This window comes from Drosophila suzukii, chromosome 4 (assembly GCF_043229965.1).
Source record: "Drosophila suzukii chromosome 4, CBGP_Dsuzu_IsoJpt1.0, whole genome shotgun sequence".
NCBI lineage: Eukaryota > Metazoa > Arthropoda > Insecta > Diptera > Drosophilidae > Drosophila > Drosophila suzukii.
Genome location: NC_092083.1, coordinates 1,704,364 through 1,719,932, shown reverse-complemented (window position 1 = coordinate 1,719,932; position 15,569 = coordinate 1,704,364). Strand labels below are relative to the sequence as shown.

The 15,569-nt window shown below is 42.3% G+C and overlaps 1 protein-coding gene across 2 annotated transcripts; it reads left to right on the top strand.

Annotated features, from left to right (window-relative positions):
• On the top strand, positions 1 to 6,248 carry Rad23 (UV excision repair protein Rad23). Of its 2 annotated transcripts, XM_017088731.4 has the most exons (5): positions 2 to 211; positions 372 to 1,032; positions 5,522 to 5,616; positions 5,682 to 6,005; positions 6,062 to 6,248. In XM_017088731.4, exons 1-5 carry the CDS (start codon positions 146 to 148, stop codon positions 6,170 to 6,172), a joined length of 1,257 nt encoding a protein of 418 aa, XP_016944220.2. In that variant the 5' UTR covers positions 2 to 145; the 3' UTR covers positions 6,173 to 6,248. The 2 variants fall into 2 exon arrangements, with proteins under 2 accessions (XP_065723372.2, XP_016944220.2); XM_065867300.2 differs by lacking the exons at positions 5,522 to 5,616; positions 6,062 to 6,248 and having other exon boundaries at positions 1 to 211; positions 5,682 to 5,858.
• Positions 6,249 to 15,569: the final 9,321 nt, after the last annotated feature.

The following is a 15,569-nucleotide window of genomic DNA, read 5'->3' as shown; positions in this document are numbered from 1 at the left end:
TGAATAAGGTGGTATGCTTCGTCGGACCATTTGCAGCCAACCCGATGACAAATCATTTTTGCGTGAACGCTATTAAAATCTGAGTTAAAAGTGTACATATGCTTGTGTACATTTAATTAAGTTTTGTTTATTTCTTAAACGCAACATGATTATTACAATAAAAAATCTTCAACAGCAAACTTTTACTATTGAGTTTGCCCCAGAAAAAACGGTACGTGTTATTAATATGTACATACATATAAATATATATATATATATTACTTACATATTTGTGGATGTAGGTAATATGAGTGGCAAAAAATGCTGTGTATAAATATGTGTGTGTATTAAATGCTTGTGATGGAATAATATAAAAAACTTCCTTGTTAAAGGTTTTGGAACTGAAGAAGAAAATATTCGACGAGCGCGGTGCGGAGTATGTTGCCGAAAAGCAGAAACTCATTTATGCTGGCGTCATTTTGACCGATGAGCGTACCGTTGGATCTTACAATGTCGATGAAAAGAAGTTTATAGTAGTGATGTTGACACGCGATTCATCTAGTGCAAGGACCAATCAAAATTGCCCAAAGGAAACTGACAAGTTGACACCGGCCAAGGATGTAAAGGCTCCAGAAAACACCAACGCTAATAACTCGTCTGGAACTGGTAACACCGAAGATCAGTTACCAGTCTCAGCAAGTGAAACAGCAGTTCCAGTTCCGAGACCTATATCCCGTAACGACTTGATTGGCGAGTTGGCCAATGCATCCTTACAGTCGCGCGCTGAATCCAACTTGATTATGGGTGACGAATACAACCAAACTGTTCTGTCAATGGTGGAAATGGGTTACCCGCGCGAGCAGGTGGAACGTGCGATGGCCGCCAGCTATAATAACCCAGAAAGAGCCGTTGAGTACCTCGTTAATGGCATACCCGCTGAGGAAGAAGCTATATATAACGTTGTCGATGAATCCACAAATCCTAGTGTAATCACTTCCGGACCTCAAGCGGTGTCTGCGTCATCTGCCGATCGTCCACCAGAATCGAACTCAGGTAGCGTACTGTTTTTATAGGGGGAGACGCGAAATTTTTTTGTGCCAAATTTAGATTGAATTCACGACAAATATAACCCGAAGTCAGTCCGAGATGGTCCTTTTCATCCCACGAATAACAATAAAAATCAAGCCTATTCCTAAGCGCACCAGCCCCCAGTGTGAGAAATGGCAGATCTAGCGCCGAATAATTCACATTTAAAGTTTGATCCTTACTCCGTTATCGATTTTAATCGATTACTAATATTGTTGATAAGACAAAACCACTATTTATTCCCTTGCAGAGGGTACAATGATTTCAGTCAGAAGTTTGCAACGCAATGAAGGATTCGTTTCCGACCCCACAAAGTATATATATATTCTTGATCGGACGATATCATCATATAGCTGCCATTAGAACGATCGGATAATTAATGTCAAAAATATACGAAGACCGCCATATTTCGTTTTCGGTGAACATACACGATAGTAAATTGAAATGGCACATTATCTTAAAATTTTTATAATTAGTTCTTAGTTTTTTAAATATCGGGTAGCTCTGTACATACAATGCTCCTACAGAAACGACCTTCAAGAGTATAGAGACTTCGGCGTACCACCTAAAATTTACTTAAAATTTCTTTGCGATAGATTGAATTATCTGCATTTATTCATGGTGCTTTCCCAGACTTGTTTCAAAACTCACTTCCGAAAAAATTGAACAAAATCGAATTTCCCTCTGTTGGTACTCTGTTAGTTTTCCGAAAATGGTCACGGATTCTTTCCGGCAAGCATTTGGCGTCATTGAGTATATTTATATAAATATATATTTATCTACATTTATCGACAAACCAATTTCCAAATCTAACAATTATTTTAAAAGTTATCGACAAACTTGTATTTAGTTATATTTCACAAATCCAACCTATCGAGGGTGTCATATAAAATTTCTTAATGCAAAATTCGTGAGGAACTTGTATTGATGCTCACATACATTTCATCCGATTGTCGCCCGAAGATATTTCTGTGACACGGTTACCCTTCCTGCGCAGCGCAGCAGGGTGCCACGCCCACATTTTTTAATATTTTCTTAAAATTTAAATGGTTTTTATCAATTAGAAAGGTATTGCCAAAAAGCAATACTGCTTAAATACCCGAACCTCTGCTGAGAGCCAATTCAATTCAACACACCCAACAAGTGCAAAGCAACAGCAATAGTGTTGAGGATTAATTACAAAAACAAAACAGTGAGTAAGAGCGGTGCAGATATATAATTTCCCATAAAACTCACCACTGGCAGGAATTACAAGGTCCCATCGAACTTTTAAAAAACTAGGGATTTCTGTTTTCGCCTAGGTGGCATCATTGGCAAAGTTTCAAAAGAGAGCGGCAGAGCAAATGGTGTCTCTATACATTATTACTCTATGTTCCAGTACTCAAAGGCTGCGGTCTGTTGTCAAAGAACCGCCCCATGCGTACATAGAGTAACGAACTATATAGAGGCGCCAATTGCTCTGCCCGAACCTCTGCCCAACCTGTGCTAAGAGCCAATTCAAGGCCAAGTTTGAAGCTAACTTAGGTGCGAAGCAACAGCAATAGGGTTTACGATTAATTACAAAAACAAAACAGTGAGCAAGAGCGGTGCAGAATGAGGTGGGAATGAATTACAAGTTCGATCGAACTTTGAAAAAGAGGGGAAATAAGCTTTTTTCGCCTAGGTGGCATCATAGCCTCATTATCTAAAGAGAGCGGCAGAGCAATTGGCGCCTCTATATAGTTGGTTACTCTATGATGCGTATATGTCGACTAGGGCGGTCCAAAAAATTAAATCTTGTTCCCACCTCTTCACATGGTTGATTAAAGAGGGCAACAAATGTATTCAAAAACTAAACATTTTTTATTGAGTTTTAGCTTGCGTCCTCATAGTTTTTTTTTCCATCCCTAACTTCGTCTCTCGTATCTCGGTCAATAGGAATAAAAAATTGACGACAAGTACCGAAATGTTTTTGGAGGGAAAACAATAGTCAGAACTACACACAACGGACTTTCCGTTCAAGTCAGGGCCACCTATATGAAAATAATATATTTGATCAACCTCAACAGTACGTATGAGTTACACACTTTGCAACCTATAACACGTTTTTTTCAATATAGTATTGTTCACGTCAAAAGGGCGTTTAATTTCCGGAGGCAGTGTCGAGCGGCAGTCTTTAGCTTTAGTTAAAATAGGCTTAGGGAGTTATATTTTCCAAGTGTCACAATAAACACACGTCGCGTAATACCCCAAAAGATCTACCCTGTTTTCGATCATATTTCTGCGCGGATTTTTCGTAAAGTTTTTTGGGGATTTCCTTCAGTATCAGCGATCAAGCCACCCCCGCCCCAAGAAATCCCAATATTCTAGCTCTTATAGTTTCAAAGATCCCAGCGTTCATACGGACAGACGGCAAGATCGACTGTGCTAACGATCCTGATTAAGAAAATATATACTCTATGAGGTCGAGACTATATACGTATATTTTCACAGTGGTGTTTAGCAAGAGGAATGGTCCGATATGATACACCGATAAAAATATCGCGTTGTTGATCGAACTAGCTGTGTGTCCGTGTGAACGGTGTGATCTTTGAAACTATAAGAGTATAAGAATGTTGGGGCGGGGGGCGGCTTTATCGCTGATATTGTAGGAAATCCCAGAGAAACTTCTACGAAAAATATTAAAGCTAGGTAGTTGGGACTTCACCATTTCACTGCCACGTCCACAACCACACACCATCTCCACCTCCCTTTTGCTCCCTTTAGCTAAGTAACGGGTATCTGAGATATTCAGCGTTGTTTCTTGTTTAAAGAGTTTCTGAGAACTTCGCGAAAAACATTTGTTGGTGCTTTATAATTTTGAAAAATCAAAATAAAAAAATAAATTATCTTTACATAAATGTTACAAAACCCAAAAAAAAAATGCCCGTTAATTATTTTGGATGAGTCGCACAACAAAGTCAAGGCCGGTCGTTGTTGTTGTTGCAGTCAAAGCTTCAAAACAACATTTTTAAAATCGCAGTATTTTTAAGACTTATAAGCCTTTCCTATAAATGGTGCTATTTTTGTTGCCGCATAATTTTGGTACAATTCTGATAAATGTGTCGAATTTTAAAAACCGTCCTCATTTTGGACGTAACCACCTTTATTTTAGTTACTAAATTTGTAACCCAACTTACTCTTAAGTCCTAGATAATATTGCAAACGAGACAGGAAGCTAGGGAATACTAGACTCGTCGGAAAGTATGCAACAGGTAGAAGGAGACGTTTCTGACCACAGAAAGTATACATATTCTTGATCTGGATCACTAGCCGAGTCGATCTAGCCATGTCCGTCTGTCCATCCGTCCGTATGAACGCTAAGATCTCGGAAACTACTCTCTTGTTGTACCTGTTACTCGTAGAGTAAAAGGGTATACCAGATTCTTCGGAAAGTATGTAATAGGTTGAAGGACGCGTTTCCGACTCCATAAAGTATATATATTCTTGATCAGGATCACTAGCCGAGTCGATCTAGCCGTGTCCGTCTATCCGTCCGTCCGGATGAACGCAGAGATCTCGAAAACTATACGAGCTAGGCTATTGGGATTTGGCACGCAGATTCCTGAGCTTCTTACGCAGCGCAAGTTTGTTTCAGCAAGATGCCACGCCCAGAGAATTTGCCACGCCCACCCTAACGCCCACAAACCGCCAAAGCCTGTGGCGCCCATAGTTTTCATGCTAGAAGAATTTTAACTGAAATGTATTAGTCTCTCCAATACCTATAGATTGACCCAACAAAATTTGCCACGCCCACTCTAACGCCCATAACGTTTAAATCAGTCTACCGCCCACATAACCATATATTGAGATCGCGGTAGGTGGCGCATTTCAATCTCGCTTTGCTGCTTGGATATCGTTACTTCTCTTTGGTCCCTTAAGTAACGGGTATCTGATACTCGAGGTCCTCGACTATAGCGATCTTTCTTGTTTTTAAATACATTTCAACAATCTTTTGACTCATTCACTCATTTTTCAATATTATGTAGAAATTTAAATGAGATTTTGTTTTTATTATCAATACCCATCTACATGAAAAAATTATTAAAATAGAATCAGTCATTAAAAAGTTATATCAAAATAATAATCAATATTTTGCAAATTGAATCGAGACTGCACAAATCAGCTGTTTCTACTAATACGCCACCAAGTCGCTAAGGGCCTAGTTGGCGCTATAGGCGACTTGGCGCTTTAGAAGAAGAAGATAGGGCGGGCTAGGTGGCGCTTTAGGCTATGTTCAGCCAGGATCAGCAGACGAGTCGATCTAGCCATGTCCGTTTGTCTTTCGTATGAACTATTTCGGAAACTATGTATATAAGGGCTGGAATGTTCCTGGGATGTGTTGACTCGCTCTAAATGCCAATGATCCCGAAAATTGTTGATGTATTGGTTACATTTCTAATGTTATCTTGTGTTATTTCTATAATTTTCTTTTAAGATCCCTTTGAATTTTTACGTAGCCAACCACAATTTCTTCAAATGCGTTCTTTAATATATCAAAACCCTCACCTTTTACATGCCGTATTGCAGCAGGTGAATACAAGAATAATAATATATCAAATAATGATTATAATGTAATATAATATTTGTACAAATAGATTGGTCAGACAAACCCAGCTCTTTTACAACTTATTTCTGAGAACCAGGATGCGTTCCTTAACATGCTAAATCAACCAATTGAAAGCGAATCAGAATCAAATGACACAGTCGCCCGCGGTTCAGATGCTCGAACACAGTCGAATCCTGCGGATATTGAAAGCCTGTTTTCGTCAGAACTAGAAGGCGCCGTTGCTGCACAAAGATCAACCGCTGGTACAAGTGGGGTACAAAGAGATAATGCAAATGAAATTGAAGATTTGGAACAACCTTCAGGTGTCTCAACCATTCGCCTAAATCGCCAAGACCAGGACGCTATAGAACGGGTATTTATGAATAAACTTTTCTGTATAAACTGTTAAGTTAAATGATTTTTTTACAGCTAAAAGCGCTTGGGTTCCCAGAGGCTCTTGTACTGCAAGCTTACTTCGCGTGTGAAAAAGATGAGGAACTAGCAGCTAATTTCTTACTTTCTTCTAGCTTTGATGACTAGGTTGCCGAAATGTAAAAAGTTATACCTATACTACATACAAAAATCGTTACGAATAAAATTAGATGTTCTAAAAACATATGTAAGAGGTCTATCATAAAAAAAATGTACATTTACATTATTTTATGTTATGACTGACCGGTCTTTTTCATTTTGAAAAAAATACAGTAAATAAAAACACCTCTTAACGAAAACAGAAGTCGTCGTGCTTATTGTGTTCAATTTCCTGCTTCAGTACCGTGAGGTAGATAGCCATTAAATGCTATATCTTCGGTTTCAAAGGTCCGATCAGTATTATTTTAGTATTAGGGTAGTTATTTTTAAAACTACCCTGCAGTTCCACAACTCAGCACCGGCACAAAATTATCACGCAGTCGACCGCGACGTCACAGCCGAACGCAACATCAGAGTCGAAAGTACCCTTCTTCAGTTCTGCAGTACAGTCGGAGTGACATGTCAGACGGCAAAAAGGTTTTTGCTTTTTTTTGTTGTGCCTAAAACGCTGTGCCGCTGTCGACGTCAGCAGAAGAAGTCGGCGCAGCGTAGAAGACTGCCTACGAAAACGGTCGTGCAACAAAGAGAAGCAGTTTAAAGTGGAGAAGCGGTTTAAATGTTAATATCAGAAAACGGGAAGAAGTCCTTTATATCCCGTATAGGGTTATACGGAGTTCTTAAAGGTAAAAATACAAGGGCCTAGTTGGCGCTATAGGCGACTTGGCGCTTTAGAAGAAGAAGATAGGGCGGGCTAGGTGGTGCTTTAGGCTAGGTTCAGCCAGGATCAGCAGACGGTCGATCTAGCCATGTCCGTTTGTCTTTCGTATGAACTATTTCGGAACTATTATTAAAGGTAAAAATACAAATAAACAAGTAAAACGTATTTTTTAAACGTAGGCCCATAAATTTTTTCAGAAGCGTTGGCCAAGGATTCGGAGGACCAATGTAAAAAACAAACTAACGAAACATAAAACTAGGCTTACTAGCAATAATTGTCCTTTAACAGAAAACATAAATAACACAATTTAGTTAAAATAAAGGTAAAATTAAATAAAAATGTATGTAAGTTAAATTCTATATTTTCATAAGTGAAAACTCATTGAAAATATTCTGAATTTCACATGTGATTTCACGTGGGACGTGTCACTTGCAGGTGACTTCATACCCATCGGAAATTTTCTGAGTTTCACAAGTGATTTCACGTGAGACGTGTCACCTACAGGTGACAGGCCATACGACAAATAAGTATAGTGAACAAGTGATATCCCGAGTGACTTTGAAAAATTTTTATTTGAATTTTCACTTGTGAAAATGCGGACATCCCATACAATTTTCTTTATGGAGCGTCACTTGTTCTTCACATGTGCAAGAGGACATGTCCCACGGCATTCACAAGGTGATTCACAAGTGAAACTTTTTTGTTTGGAACTGAAGGGAAGTGACACTCCATATAGACAATTGTATGAGATGTCCGCATTTTCACAAGTGAAAATTTAAATGAAAATTTTTCGAAGTATTTCACTTGTTCCTTATACTCATTTGTCGTATGGCCTGTCACGTGCCAATGACACGTCCCACGTGAAATCACTTGTGAAATTTAGAATATTTTCAACAAGTTTTCACGTCCCAAGTGAAATCACTTTTGAAATTCAGAATTTTTTCCATGGGTTTTCACTTGTGAAAATATAGAACTTAAAATACATACATTTTTAACTACGTTTAAATTCATTTTAATAAGATCGTATTATTCAGATTTTCAATCAAGGGACAATTATTGTTAGTATTTCTGATTTTTTGTTTTGTTAGTTTGTTTTTCCGGGTCCTCGGAGTCCTTGGCCAGCCAACGCTTCTGAAAAAATGTATGGGCATATGATTAAAAAATGCGTTTTTCTTTTTTATTTGGGTTATTATTCTTATTTTATTATTTCGGTTAACGGAACCCATTGTGCTTGTGCCTAACCGAAGTAGACACTTTCGGGTCACACCGCGGGACAAGGGGGTAATGAGCAATTGTCGCTGGCACGGGGAGAACTATCGCGTCGCGGCAACGGTAACGATGGTTACTGCGATGCCGGACCACAGGCGATGCGGAACTGCGCTGAGGTTGAGCTAACGTGATTAGCTGCTAGTGGAGATAGTGTACTACGAGCCCTATTCCCAGAGGTCGGAAGTAGAACCGCGGAGTTATGAGATGCGTTGATAACGGCTTTATTCATCATTTGGAACATGTTTATATACTACTTGGAACACGGAAGTTTAGTGTAATGATTAGTGAAGTGAGCTATATTCTAAAGTAGGTCAGGGAATTATGATTATGGTAGCAGTTTGCGTAGTTGGCTGACACTGCAAAATGTGCTGACTGCATTGGCGGGTCAGTTAGTGAGACATATAATAAGCTGATCAGCAATTCTCATATGCCGTGGGCGCTACTGAGCGCCTGGTACTGTTCCCAACTTGGCTACTGCTTAATTTGTTGGGTGTGGTCATGTTGAGCATGAGCACATTCCCCCCCCATTGAGGGGTACCCTCAATTAAGTCATGATGTCGGTCAGCCCTTGACCGAATTGTATAGGAAACACCTAACAAATAATTGACCGAGGAGGTTCCTTCCTTCAACTGCAGCGGTTCATGTTTGTGATTCAGGTCACTTATACCTTCTTGATGCTGCTTAACACTCCCCGTTGCGATAAAATTGACATTAACGTGGGGACTGAAATTGTGCCCTCGTAGAACTTGATTATTTGGGAAGTCTGTGGTATGTGGACTTTCTGCAACAACAGTTAGGTATTTCTTGGTTATATTTAGAAATGTTGAACAAAAGTCCGGCTTCTTATTGGTTTTAAGTTGATGGGAAGCCGGTTTTGTATCAATTGGTTTTTCTTTTGTAGTATAAAGTTCAGTTAGCTGCAATGAACTATTATGTATAGCGGTTGATCCTCGATCGGGCGAGTCAGATTGTGCCTTGTGCCAAAGGTTTATTAGGTCCTAGTTCAAGAAGTTCACCGGTTATTACACGAGAATACACCTCAACCCCTACGGTTAGGTCAACGGGTCCAGGTTGCCGAAAGTCAGGATCTGCTAACGGCAGTCCCCCGGGAATATTGAGATCGGTATCAATCGGTACTGACGGTTGATCTGTAATGACTGTGGGAATAATAAATACCTCTATTAGTCTTTCAAACCATGATGTAACTGATGAGAGCTTTAGTGTTGATCTTATTGCTGTTGATATTTTTCCTCCGATTCCAGATATTTCAATCGGTGAAAGTTCCTTAAGAGATAGCAGATTTGCCAGTCTCCTTGAGATAAGATTCACCTGTGATCCACCATCTATTACAGCGCGACATGTTTGTAATTGACCGTTTGGCCCTTGTAATGAGACCTTGGTGGTCGCGAGCAGAGTAAATCCTCCTACGTCGTCGTAGCCTGCAATGGTTACTGCGCCGGCCACTGGATTGCTAGTCGGTCCTTGGTGTAACAGTGAATGTTGCCGTTGCTGGCAGACTCGACAAGTGGTCGGTGATCCACAGTTTTCAACCTTATGAGCTGTAGACAAACAATTTGTGCATGCTCCTACTTGAATAATGGCTTGGCGCCGTGCTTTGGGGTCCATTTGCTGGATTCGGCTACATGCTCTAAGATTATGTTGTCCTAGGTCACAAATCTTACAGCTCTCGTCGTTGTGAACTGACTGATGGCGGAGTGTTGCTGTAGGTTGAGCGCTTATCGTCTCCAGCATGCAAGCGCGCCGCTCAATAAACGTCAGTACACTCCATAACGTTGGAATTTCCGTTGGTGCATCCGCTGAATTTTCTAGAGCAGCTAGAGACTGCTGGTTTAGTTTTCTTCTGATAAGAAAACACAGGATTGGATCCCAGGATTTTGTGCTGATATCGAGGTTTTCAAGAGTACTCATTGAGTTTTTATAGTGTCATGTAAGGCCTTTAGTTGGCGCGAGGAACCGTCTATAGGCTTATGGTCAATAATTTTTGCAATGGCGGCGAATACTAGTATTTTTCCGTTCTGGTACCTGGCCCTTAAACGCAACCAGGTGCCGTCATAGCCACCCTGTGAGAAGGCTGTGTCTGTCAAGACGTTTCTCGCTTCACCACGAAGCGAACTCTGTAGAATATGTAGTTTTTGACTGGCCGAATATGTTTTATTATGTACCAATTCCACAAAGAGATCATGGAACCGTGGGCAGTCTAGATACTCGCCGTTGAACTCCGGAATGCTAATTGGCGGAAGTGCCAAGTTTAGGCTCATTGGCGGAGTCGTTTTCTCGAAGCAGGTTCATTTCGTATTCCTCGTATAATGTGTGGAATTGAGCTAGCTCTGCTTCTGCCAGGGCTGCGGCCCCAGGTGTGCTGTCCAATTCGTCGTGGGCTTGCCTCAGCAACGCCCAATGGAGATCCAGGTGCCTTTGTAGGGCTGGGATGACGGTTGGGGCGTTCGAGGCTAATGTTAATGATGACTCCAATTCGTTACATCTTCTCTGCAACTGTCGGATCACCGTGTCAATTGCGGAATCTCCTTTGACTTGATCTCGTGTTGTGATCTTGATGTTGGCCGACGTTCGTCTCGGGGCCTTTGGAAGCCCGCTTCCAGTCGGCATGTTGTCCAGAAAGATATTCTGATATTTTTCGACCAGCTACTTAAGTGCTACTACTCGTGAAGAGTACTCACATCCAGTGGGTAATGTCGCTTGCTGGACTTCATCATCTAGGTCGCAAAACTGCTGCCAGAGATCGTTTAACTGATTTAGCTTACCGGAATAATAGCCGTCTCGGTGGCGTCGGTCGGCAGAATCCTTGCCATAATTCTTAATGAGCTGTTGGATTTTCCCTTGCAGCTCGTTTTGGGTGTCTAGTAATCGATTGTGTAAATCGATTCTTGTGTGACTTGTTTCCTCTATGAATGTGTCTTGGAAACAATGAATCCTGTGAAGCTGGATGAAGCTGATTATCCTGTGAAGCTGGATGAAGCTGATTATTTTGTGAAGCTGGATGAAGCTGACGTTCCTGTTACGCTGGAAGAAGAAGCGTATCCTGTGAAGCTGGATTAAGCTGAAGTTCCTGTGACGCTGGAAGAAGAAGCGTATCCTGTGAAGCTGGATTAAGCTGACGTTCCTGTGACGCTGGAAGAAGAAGCGTATCCTGTGAAGCTGGATGAAGCTGAAGTTCCTGTGACGCTGGAAGAAGAAGCGTATCCTGTGAAGCTGGATTAAGCTGAAGTTCCTGTGACGCTGGAAGAAGAAGCGTATCCTGTGAAGCTGGATTAAGCTGAAGTTCCTGTGACGCTGGAAGAAGAAGCGTATCCTGTGAAGATGGATTAAGCTGAAGTTCCTGTGACGCTGGAAGAAGAAGCGTATCCTGTGAAGCTGGATTAAGCTGAAGTTCCTGTGACGCTGGAAGAAGAAGCGAATCCTGTGAAGCTGGATTAAGCTGAAGTTCCTGTGACGCTAAAAGAAGAAGCGTATCCTGTGAAGCTGGAAGAAGAAGCGTATCCTGTGAAGCTGGATTAAGCTGAGTTCCTGTGACGCTGGAAGCAGAAGCGTATCCTGTGAAGCTGGATTAAGCTGAGTTCCTGTGACGCTGGAAGAAGAAGCGTATCCTGTGAAGCTGGATTAAGCTGAAGTTCCTGTGACGCTGGAAGAAGAAGCGTATCCTGTGAAGATGGATTAAGCTGAAGTTCCTGTGACGCTGGAAGAAGAAGCGTATCCTGTGAAGCTGGAAGAAGAAGCGTATCCTGTGAAGCTGGATTAAGCTGAGTTCCTGTGACGCTGGAAGCAGAAGCGTATCCTGTGAAGCTGGATTAAGCTGAGTTCCTGTGACGCTGGAAGAAGAAGCGTATCCTGTGAAGCTGGATTAAGCTGAAGTTCCTGTGACGCTGGAAGAAGAAGCGTATCCTGTGAAGCTGGATTAAGCTGAGTTCCTGTGACGCTGGAAGCAGAAGCGTATCCTGTGAAGCTGGATTAAGCTGAGTTCCTGTGACGCTGGAAGAAGAAGCGTATCCTGTGAAGCTGGATTAAGCTGAAGCTCCTATGACGCTGGAAGAAGAAGAGTATCCTGTGAAGCTGGATTAAGCTGAAGTTCCTGTGACGCTGGAAGAAGAAGCGTATCCTGTGAAGCTGGATTAAGCTGAAGTTCCTGTGACGCTGGAAGAAGAAGCGAATCCTGTGAAGCTGGAATAAGCTGAAGTTCCTGTGACGCTGGAAGAAGAAGCGTATCCTGTGAAGCTGGAAGAAGAAGCGTATCCTGTGAAGCTGGATTAAGCTGAGTTCCTGTGACGCTGGAAGCAGAAGCGTATCCTGTGAAGCTGGATTAAGCTGAAGCTCCTATGACGCTGGAAGAAGAAGCGTATCCTGTGAAGCTGGATGAAGCTGAAGTTCCTGTGACGCTGGAAGAAGAAGCGTATCCTGTGAAGCTGGATAAAGCTGAGTTCCTGTGACGCTGGAAGAAGAAGCGTATCCTGTGAAGCTGGATGAAGCTGAAGTTCCTGTGACGCTGGAAGAAGAAGCGTATCCTGTGAAGCTGGATAAAGCTGTGAGTCCTTTAGTGGGAAGGGGGTTGCTTGAGTGTGATCCTTTGTTGTTAAAGGATCACGTCGGGGTCACCAATGTTTGTGCCTAACCGAAGTAGACACTTTCGGGTCACACCGCGGGACAAGGGGGTAATGAGCACTTGTCGCTGGCACGGGGACGCTTGGCTGGCAGGACGATCGCGTCGCGGCAATGGTAACGATGGTTACTGCGATGCCGGACCACAGGCGATGCGGAACTGCGCTGAGGTTGAGCTAACGTGATTAGCTGCTAGTGGAGATAGAGTAATACGAGCCCTATTCCCAGAGGTCGGAAGTAGAACCGCGGAGTTATGAGATGCGTTGATAACGGTTTTATTCTTCATTTGGAACATGTTTATATACTAATTGGAACACGAAAGTTTAGTGTAATGGTTAGTGAAGTGAGCTATATTCTAAAGTAGGTCAGGGAATTATGATTATGGTAGCAGTTTGCGTAGTTGGCTGACACTGCAAAATGTGCTGACTGCATGGGCGGGTCAGTTAGTGAGACATATAATAAGCTGATCAGCAATTCTCATATGCCGTGGGCGCTACTGAGCGCCTGGTACTGTTCCCAACTTGGCTACTGCTTAATTTGTTGGGTGTGGTCATGTTGAGCATGAGCACATTCTCCCCCCATTGAGGGGTACCCTCAATTAAGTCATGATGTCGGTCAGCCCTTGACCGAATTGTATAGGAAACACCTAACAAATAATTGACCGAGGAGGTTCCTTCCTTCAACTGCAGCGGTTCATGTTTGTGATTCAGGTCACTCATACCTTCTTGATGCTGCTTAACACTCCCCGTTGCGATAAAATTGACATTAACGTGGGGACTGAAATTGTGCCCTCGTAGAACTTGATTATTTGGGAAGTCTGTGGTATGTGGACTTTCTGCAACAACAGTTAGGTATTTCTTGGTTATATTTAGAAATGTTGAACAAAAGTCCGGCTTCTTATTGGTTTTAAGTTGATGGGAAGCCGGTTTTGTATCAATTGGTTTTTCTTTTGTAGTATAAAGTTCAGTTAGCTGCAATGAACTATTATGTATAGCGGTTGATCCTCGATCGGGCGAGTCAGTGTCGCTGGTTCTAGATTGGCTACATATATCTTCAGGTTCCCTTATTTTATGATCGATCAATGCTACGTACGTTAAATGAACCCTTTCTTCATCGAGCGAAATCTCATTCTGCCGTTTGCTATCTTCTGTATCAAAATGATTATCATTCATTGGATTTTTATCTTTCGTTGGCTCATAAGCAGCATTCGGTCCTGCGAGATCATCTCCGTCTTCTACCAGAATAGGGTTGATTTCCGTATCAGATGAGGTTTCTTTATTGAGATAACCTGTGATTACATAACCAAGCCTTGTGCCGTGTGCCAAAGGTTTATTAGGTCCTAGTTCAAGAAGTTCACCGATTATTACAAGAGAATACACCTCAACCCCTACGGTTAGGTCAACGGGTCCAGGTTGCCAAAAGTCAGGATCTGCTAACGGCAGTCCCCCGGGAATATTAAGATCGGTATCAATCGGTACTGACGGTTGATCTGTAATGACTGTGGGAATAATAAATACCTCTATTAGTCTTTCAAACCATGATGTAACTGATGAGAGCTTTAGTGTTGATCTTATTGCTGTTGATATTTTTCCTCCGATTCCAGATATTTCAATCGGTGAAAGTTCCTTAAGAGATAGCAGATTTGCCATTCTCCTTGAGATAAGATTCACCTGTGATCCACCATCTATTACAGCGCGACATGTTTGTAATTGACCGTTTGGCCCTTGTAATGAGACCTTGGTGGTCGCGAGCAGAGTAAATCCTCCTACGTCGTCGTAGCCTGCAATGGTTACTGCGCCGGCCACTGGATTGCTAGTCGGTCCTTGGTGTAACAGTGAATGTTGCCGTTGCTGGCAGACTCGACAAGTGGTCGGTGATCCACAGTTTTCAACCTTATGAGCTGTAGACAAACAATTTGTGCATGCTCCTACTTGAATAATGGCTTGGCGCCGTGCTTTGGGGTCCATTTGCTGGATTCGGCTACATGCTCTAAGATTATGTTGTCCTAGGTGACAAATCTTACAGCTCTCGTCGTTGTGAACTGACTGATGGCGGAGTGTTGCTGTAGGTTGAGCGCTTATCGTCTCCAGCATGCAAGCGCGCCGCTCAATAAACGTCAGTACACTCCATAACGTTGGAATTTCCGTTGGTGCATCCGCTGAATTTTCTAGAGCAGCTAGAGACTGCTGGTTTAGTTTTCTTCTGATAAGAAAACACAGGATTGGATCCCAGGATTTTGTGCTGATATCGAGGTTTTCAAGAGTACTCATTGAGTTTTTATAGTGTCATGTAAGGCCTTTAGTTGGCGCGAGGAACCGTCTATAGGCTTATGGTCAATAATTTTTGCAATGGCGGCGAATACTAGTATTTTTTCGTTCTGGTACCTGGCCCTTAAACGCAACCAGGTGCCGTCATAGCCACCCTGTGAGAAGGCTGTGTCTGTCAAGACGTTTCTCGCTTCACCACGAAGCGAACTCTGTAGAATATGTAGTTTTTGACTGGCCGAATATGTTTTATTATGTACCAATTCCACAAAGAGATCATGGAACCGTGGGCAGTCTAGATACTCGCCGTTGAACTCCGGAATGCTAATTGGCGGAAGTGCCAAGTTTAGGCTCATTGGCGGAGTCGTTTTCTCGAAGCAGGTTCATTTCGTATTCCTCGTATAATGTGTGGAATTGAGATAGCTCTGCTTCTGCCAGGGCTGCGGCCCCAGGTGTGCTGTCCAATTCGTCGTGGGCTTGCCTCAGCAACGCCCAATGGAGATCCAGGTGCCTTTGTAGGGCT